The following is an 8,343-nucleotide window of genomic DNA, read 5'->3' as shown; positions in this document are numbered from 1 at the left end:
TTTTTTATGTTTTTTATGTTTTTTAAAGAAATATATGTGTCTTCTGCTCAACAAGGCTGCATTTATTTGATCAAAAATACAGCAAAAGCAGTCATATTGTGAAATGTTATTACAAATTAAAATAGCTGTTTACTAATTGAATATAAAAAGAAACAATTTATTATTCTCAATGTTGAAATATCTGATACACTTCCATTCAAATTAGATAAGATTAAAAAAGAAAAGAAATGAATACTTCTATTCAACAAGGATGCATTAAATTTATCAAAAGTGACAGTAAAGACATTTATAATGTTACACAAGATTTCTATTTCAAATAAATGCTGCTCTTTTGAACTTTCTCTTCATCAAAGAATCCTGAATAAATAAAGTGTGTCACGGTTTCCTCAGAAACATGAAGCAGCACAACTGTTTTCATCACTGATGATCATCAGAACAAACTACAATGGTGTAAACAAGTAAAGGCAACGAATAATTGAAAATGTACTATAAACTGAAATATAAAATAAATAAAAACTACAAATTTAAAATAAATAAAAACCATGTTTATATTTTTTTGGGAAAATAACGATGTGATGCGAGGGGAATTGCTATAGTGTTGTGAGTGGTTTAACCTCAGATCTCTAGACATGACTTTGAGTCTCTCCTTCAGTTTATGTCTGTGATTTATTTTGTCTGATGGAACCCTGTCTCTGTCGGTCTGTCAGCTGTATGTGTTATGAAGTGACAGTAAACAGTATAGTGTGTGAGTGTCCCATCTCGTGGTTAATGATTTGTTCTCGGCGGGCGAGTGTGAGAACAGTCTCAGTCTCACTTTGCTTAAACACAGAGATTCACACAAAAGGTGCCGTCTTGAAGCCGGAAGCCAATTAAAATCAAAGGCAGTGGCACGCGCTGGATCTGTGTGTATCAGGACTTGTACTGTGGAGAACAGGTTTTGACGACCGGGTTTTTAACTGGTTTAGACCCAGCGTCTGACTTATTTCCACTTATTATTCCGTGTTATAATATAATTATTTCTGATATCTGAGCTTGGCATATCACATGCTCTAAAATGTTCCAGTAAAGCCACATGTAGATATTTTTGGTTGTTTTATTAATGTAATTACTTTTTTTATTTTTTTATGCGTTTTTTATTTTTTTGGATATCTGTTACCACTGTTAGCTTACCAGATTTAATTTTTAATTTTAATTTATTTTATTTTGTTTGTATTTTTTTTTTCTGGAATGCTATTATCTAACATGGAATTAGCCAAGCATTACAAGTCCAGTGTCAGAAGTCTTGACCTGATTGACTAACAAATAAAGTCAAGCAATTAAATCATAATAATGGCAATCTATTTAACTCGTATTTAATTCACTGCAGTTATTTAATGTTTTAAAGTCATTTTTACTTTTTTAATGTGTGTGTGTATTTTTAATTGCTTTATTTTTAATTTTATTGATTTTTTTAAACAATGTCACATACAGAAGTGTAAGATTTAATTATAATTAAAGAGGCTCAAAAATCCTTCATAATTAAAATATCGTTACTAAAATAATTAATTACTAAATGTTTACCTTTTACTGTTTTTTTAACTTGTAACTCACAATTTTCCCCCTTGGCAAACAATATAGCTCCTTAAAATTAAAAATATATACCATAAAATTATAAAAATATAATTCCTTACAATTGTGACTCCAAAGAAGAAACATAAAACCTTTTAAAATCATTTAGAAAAATTTAAACCTTTTCAACAGCATGATGAGATGAGAATGAAGATCGAGCGAATAAATAATCACATTACATTTTCTCTACTTTTACACAAATTGTGGTATTTTCTATATTCATCAAGCTCAAAAATTAAATTCTCTTACCCAAGATATTATAAGGGAAAAATCTGCAACACATATTTAGATTTAAGAGAAATATATGTCAATATCAATAACAACAAAGCAATGTTTGGTCACAAAATATCCAGCTGTTACTGACAGATGGCTTTATTTTGGCTTATTGGTGGTTGTTTGATTTATTTGTCTAAAAAAATCTTGAATTAGAGAAATTAAATATTAATTGAAAAGATTATCATGAGTTACTACTTAGAAATAGAATACAGTAAAAATTCTGTGCATGCCTATTGGCGAGACCGATGGTGGTTCAGGTGATTTAAATTTATGGATTAGCATGCATTTCATGATGCAGAAGGTGTGATGTATGCAAAACAAGCATTTTAGATGGAAACCAAGAAGCATGTATCATATAAAATCAACTTTTCTTAGTAAACAATTGATTTGCATGTCATTTTGTGATTTACACAGATTCTAAATACTTATTCAAAAAGACTAATACATTTCCAACATCTGGCTGCTTTTCTTATCCAATCACAGATGCAAACATTGACATCATATGAGCATGAAGCAAACTTTTTCTTAAACTATCTTTCTATCAATTTTTATACCTATGACTCGCATAATGAGTTGTATTGCTCATACATATAACCCAATACTATCTTGCACAATTCTTGTCCACACACTCTTTGACAGGTTGCTTTCTCTTCCAGTCTATTCTGATTAATGTGGGTGAATTGTTAATACACAGATACACACACACTTTTATTTGGCAGTATATGGTGATTTCACTCACTTTCATTCAGTGTATATCAGACATGCCTGTGGCTGTGGGTCCATCAAATGCCCTGAGACTTTAAATCAAAATGTTGCTATCTGAGCCAGGAGACTCTCAGCTCTTCCGTCATGACAGCAAATCCACACAGAAATACTTCAGTGACCACAGAATCAAGGTTTTACGGTCCCCTAAGTTGAACCCATGGGCTCGAGCTGAACACAAGCTGAGCTTTAGTCCATCAGCCGGGACTAAACACTCTGATCTGGACAGATTTACAGCAGAGAAATGATCTTAGATCCTGTTACATGTGTTCTGCTGCTACTTCATCCAGAATTATCTGAAAAGACTTGAGGATGAATTCACTGAACTGTTGTACCACGCAGGATTTCCACACAAGAATATGCATCTCATTCCCTAATGATCTGCAATCCGGTTTTACCACATGCATCGCAATTAATTATTTCTCCTTCAGTTAAATTTAAATGAGTTTTTTTTTTATTATTGTGCCTTATTGTCATAAATAAATGCTGCTTGGCTGGTGCAAAAGTTATTTATAAATCAAATATTGAAAATCACAAATCAATCTATTTCTACTCTGTAAGCACATCAAAATAAACTAAATGAAAATGAGAAATGTTGCCTTATCAACTAGTTAAAATAAAATACTTTATTTTTATTTTATTATTTGTGTTGTCAATATATGGGTGTAAATAAATGCATTATTTTTATTATTATTATTATTATTTTAAGTTTTTTATGTTTTTTTGTTTTGTTTTTACTAGTATTTATTTATTTATTTGTGTGTGTGAGAGTGAGTGTGAGTGTGAGTGTGAGTGTGTGTGTGTGTGTGTGTGTATGTGTGTGTGTGTGCGTGTGTGTGTGTGATGGAAAATGAGAATTGTTTGTCCATATGACTTGTGCACTATATTCCAAATAATCTTCTTTGCTTTCATATCTCATTCACATGGTGCATCAAGATATGTCATGCCAGGTTTGATGTCAGCGATAACTAATGTAATTTTTTCATTTCTTTTCCTAAATTTCCTGTAACTGCTGTAAGTTGCAGCAGTGATTTCTCTCTTAGTTTTTGCTCAGGTCTGAGGTTAAAGAGCATGTCGTTTTTATTTTACTGATTGTCTCCTCTCTCATTTTGCAGCATTCAGTCGTGCACCGGTGCCCATGGCAGTTGTTCGGCGCGAGCTGTCCTGTGAAAGTTACCCGATCGAGCTGCGCTGTCCCGGGACGGACGTCATCATGATCGAGAGTGCAAATTACGGCCGAACAGATGACAAAATATGCGACGCCGACCCCGCTCAGATGGAGAACACACGCTGTTATTTACCTGATGCGTACAAGATCATGAGCCAGAGGTGAGACACGCAAACACAATGACACACAATGTTTAGTGCTTTTATGCTTACCTGTATTTATTTGATAAAAAATGCAGAAAAAACAACAATATTGTGAAAAGTTCTTACTGTCTAAAATATTGTTTTATTGTTTTTTTCTTTTAATGTGGTAGTGTATAGCCACAAAAATGTCAACATTGATAATAATCAGAAATGTTTCTTGAGCAGCAAATCAGCATATTAGAATGATTTCTGAAGATCATGTGACACTGAAGACTGGAGTAATGATGCTGAAAATACAGCTGCGCATCACAGGAATAAATGATATTTTACAATATATTCACATAGAAACAGCTATTTTAAATAGTAGTAATATTTCAAATGTTTTAACATTTTAATGGTATGTTTTATCAAATAAATGCAGACCCTGGTGATCTGGAGAGACTTAAAAAAATAATAAAAATCTTAATTATTTCAGACTTTTGACCGGTAGTGTATATGCAAAAAAAAAATAAAAAATCTGATGAGTTTTATACTGTGTAGAGTTTTGAAAGTGTAGGTTGTGTCTAATTTTAGAAGTGTGTTGTGTATGTTTACTCTGTTTTTGACTTAAGTTATAATTTTATTGGGACATTTTGCACAGTCAGTGCATGAAATCAAGCTTGCATAGCTGGAAGAGTAGAGTGAGTTTTTACTTCTGTAGAGTGTATCAAATATTTCGGGCATAGTGTGTGTGTGTGTGTGTGTGTGTGTGTGTGTGTGTGTGTGTGTTTGTGTGTGTGTGTGTGTGAAATAAGGCTTTCTGTTTTCTGTGTGCTACTTATTTAGCTTACACTTTCTTACCCAGCAACGTATCACAGTACAATTACGACAGGGAACATCCCCCCGGAGCAATCTGGGTTTAAGCACCCCACTCAAGAGCACAGTGATGTAGGTAATAAGATATAGGATACCTTAGCAATCCTTAGGTCCACGAATCAAGCCTTCAGGGGTTTGAACCAGCAACCTTCGGATTAGCTGCCGCTGCACCGCATGCTGTGTGTGTGATACACTGATGCAGATTTGGCTTATTAAAGCCTGCTGTGCTGCTTTCTCTTTTGGCTGCTGTTTTTCCAGCCCTCCCTATCATTTTCCTCAGCATTTCATGCAGCCTGACACTCATCACACCTTGGCGGAGTGGAAGCGTCAGACAGACCGGTATCAGAGTGTAGTGTGTCTGTTATTGTTCCTGTGTGTATTCTCCATTCTGTTGCTGAAATAAATTAAAGCAGCTGCTCAGCAACACAGCATGATAACGAATAGTAACCGTGTCCATCTAGTGCAGAACAATGACATTATTCTCTATAGCAAACCTCTAACTTCACGCACAAGTGTGGGGAATCTGAATAGAAAATATTTCAGTAGAGGGCTGGATAGAGTTAGAATGGATGTTGTACAGAGTTTGATAAGGGTGTCACAGCGTTTTATTAATGTTGTAGAGGTTCATTAGAGTTACAAAGTTTGGAGGGTGTCGTGTACATTTTAGTACAATGTTGTAGAGTTTCAGTAGAATGTGTAATTTGGAATTTTAATACAGTATGTTAGAGTTTCAGTAGGATGTGTCAAGCTGAGTTTAAGTAGTGTGTGTCACATATAATTTCAGTAGAATGTGTCACAGAGTTTCAGCATGTAGAGTTTCAGTAGAGGGTCACATAGAGTTTCAGTAGAATGTGTCATGTAGAGTTTTAGTATAATATGTCACATAGCGTTTTAGTAGAATATGTCACATAGATTTTCACTAGAATTTGTCATGTAGAGTTTCAGTAGAATGTCACATAGAGTTCAGTAGAATGTGTCACAGTTTCAATAGAGGGTCACAGAGAGTTTTAGTAGAATGTGTCACATAGAGTTTTAGTAGAATGTATCACATATTTTCAGTAGAATGTCACGTAGAGTTTCAGTAGAATATCTTATGTAGAGTTTCAGTAGAATGTGTCATAGTTCCAATAGAATGTCATGTCACATATAATTTCAGTAGAATGCGTCATGTAGAGTTTCAGTAGAATGTCACAGAGTTCAGAAGAATGTGTCTCAGAGTTCAGTAGAGGGTAACGTAGAGATTTAGTAGAATGTGTCACAGTGTTTTAGTAGAATATATCACAGATTTTCAGTAGAATGTGTCACATATAGTTTCAGTGGAATGTCACAGAGAGTTTCAGTAGAATGTGTCACAGAGAGTTTCAGTAGAATGTGTCACATAGAGTTTCAGTAGAACTTCACATAGAGTTTTAGTAGAATGTGACATGTCACAGAGTTTCAGTAGAACATGTCATGTAGAGTTTCAGTAGAACTTCACATAGAGTTTCAGTAGAATATGTCAGTTTCAGTAGAATGTGTCATGTCACATAGAGTTTCAGTAGAACATGTCATGTAGTTTCAGTAGAATATGTCATGTAGATTTTCAATAGAATGTGTCACGTAGAGTTTCAGTAGAACTTCACATAGAGTTTCAGTAGAATATGTCAGTTTCAGTATAATGTGTCATGTCACATAGAGTTTCAGTAGAACATGTCATGTAGTTTCAGTAGAATATGTCATGTAGATATTCAGTAGAATGTGTCATGTAGAGTTTCAGTAGAACTTCACATAGAGTTTCAGTAGAATATGCCAGTTTCAGTAGAATGTGTCATGTCACATAGAGTTTCAGTAGAACATGTCATGTAGTTTCAGTAGAATGTGTCATGTAGAGTTTCAATAGAATGTGTCACATAGGGTTCCAATAGAATGTGTTTTTTTAGAGTTTCAGGAGAATGTGTCATATTGAGTGTTGAGTTGTTGATGGGAATCCTGTAGCGTGAGCTGCTCTTCTGCGTCTCCAGCCTCATTAACATGTGCAGAGATGAGAGGAGGCAAAGCTCTCCTCCAGAGACGAAACAAACTCAAACGCTTCCATCCCACTTAGCCTTTAAGCCTATTAGACAGAAGACAAGAGGAAAATCCAAACAGAGAAAGAGAGATAGAGCACATATAAAATCTATCATACTTTCATTTCACATATGAGAATACCTTAAAAATGAAGAGTAATCATAAAATAAATATTGGTATATAAATAAATATTAGTATAAGGGTATTGCCATAACATAAATATATTTTATTGATTTATATCAATAGAAATATAATTCATATCAGTCTAGCAATCCAAAATTGTCACACAATATTTTTTTCCTACGTTTTCCACTATTGCTTTCACTATTCTAAATTTTGTCATGCAATATATTTTATTGTTTTCTATATTTTATGCTATTGCTTTTGCAGTTATAAATTTCATCATGTAATATTTCTAAATTTTGTCATGCAGTATATTTTAATGTTTAGCATGTTAATGCTAATTTTGTCATGTCGGAACTAAACTGAATTGAGTTGTTGGAAAATGCAGCAGCTGACGACGCGTGTTTCTCAGACCAGTCAGACTCACTCACATGTCTGGTATCCTCTAGTGCTGCTTTTGTGCTTTTGTCTCTCTGTTTGTCTGTTTATTGTCAAGTGCTTAAGATCAGATTTTACAGGGTTTATGTAACAAACCGCATTCTAAGGGCAGCGTTACTGTCCAATGGAATTTAAAAACTAGCAAATGAGTTTCTCTTCTGCCCACATCTGTGCCATATTATTTTCTCTTTGTCTGTGGTTGTGTGCTCTGCGACTGGCAGAGGTCCACGGGATCTGAACGCACATGGCTCTTGCTCGAGTAATCTGATATCTTAATTCGGAAGTGCTATTCTTCGTTGTGTGGAATTTTGCCCTTGTGGGAATAGATCTGCTTTTTCCGGGCCGTAAGCCACCTGTCTGCTCGCTTGTGCGGCTTCACACAGCTAATATCCAGAGGCAATAGGCATTTAAAAATGACATAAATAAAAAAGTTTTAGACTCTTTTTAAAATAAATAAACAAATACTTTTTAAATACAAATATTTATTTATTATTTATTACTGATCTGTGAGCACAGATGCAGTTTAAGAAGCTGAAATATTTCAGGCGCAGCTTCACATAAAACACAGTTTGCCAAGAAACTCTGACAGGCTGATAGATTTATACGCAGGTGTTTGAGATATCGATGAGTGATTCTTCACAGTTTTGATGTGTGTGTGTGTGTTGAATGCTGCAGTGAATTGCATCAGACGTGATTTAAGTTGCTGAGGGAGGAAATGTTTGCTATGAATATGATTTCACTTATGAAATGAAGGCCTTGTTGAACTGAAAGAAAACAGATTTCAGTCTAAGAATATTGGAAATCAAATATTAAAAGAAATGGTTCTGAAATTTTTGGTATGGTGTTGCTTAAAATCTCGAAACTGGTCAGTAGTTTCTGAACTGAAACTGGATAGCTGGTTTTGATCAGTCATTTTATTATAGT

General features: G+C 34.2%; 1 protein-coding gene across 1 annotated transcript in view; it reads left to right on the top strand.

Moving 5' to 3' along the window:
- The window catches only part of LOC107676693 (adhesion G protein-coupled receptor L3-like), a 298,216-nt gene that overhangs the window by 116,524 nt on the left and 173,349 nt on the right, over nt 1–8,343 (top strand). The window contains exon 3 of the mRNA XM_016471337.1: nt 3,762–3,975. Coding sequence (XP_016326823.1) covers nt 3,762–3,975 — 214 coding nt within the window. The remainder of the gene's footprint in view (nt 1–3,761; nt 3,976–8,343) is intronic.

Source organism: Sinocyclocheilus anshuiensis, unplaced genomic scaffold, assembly GCF_001515605.1.
Source record: "Sinocyclocheilus anshuiensis isolate Anshui unplaced genomic scaffold, SAMN03320099.WGS_v1.1 scaffold2539, whole genome shotgun sequence".
In the NCBI taxonomy this organism is placed as follows: Eukaryota; Metazoa; Chordata; class Actinopteri; order Cypriniformes; family Cyprinidae; genus Sinocyclocheilus; species Sinocyclocheilus anshuiensis.
This window is presented reverse-complemented; position numbering and strand designations above follow the sequence as displayed.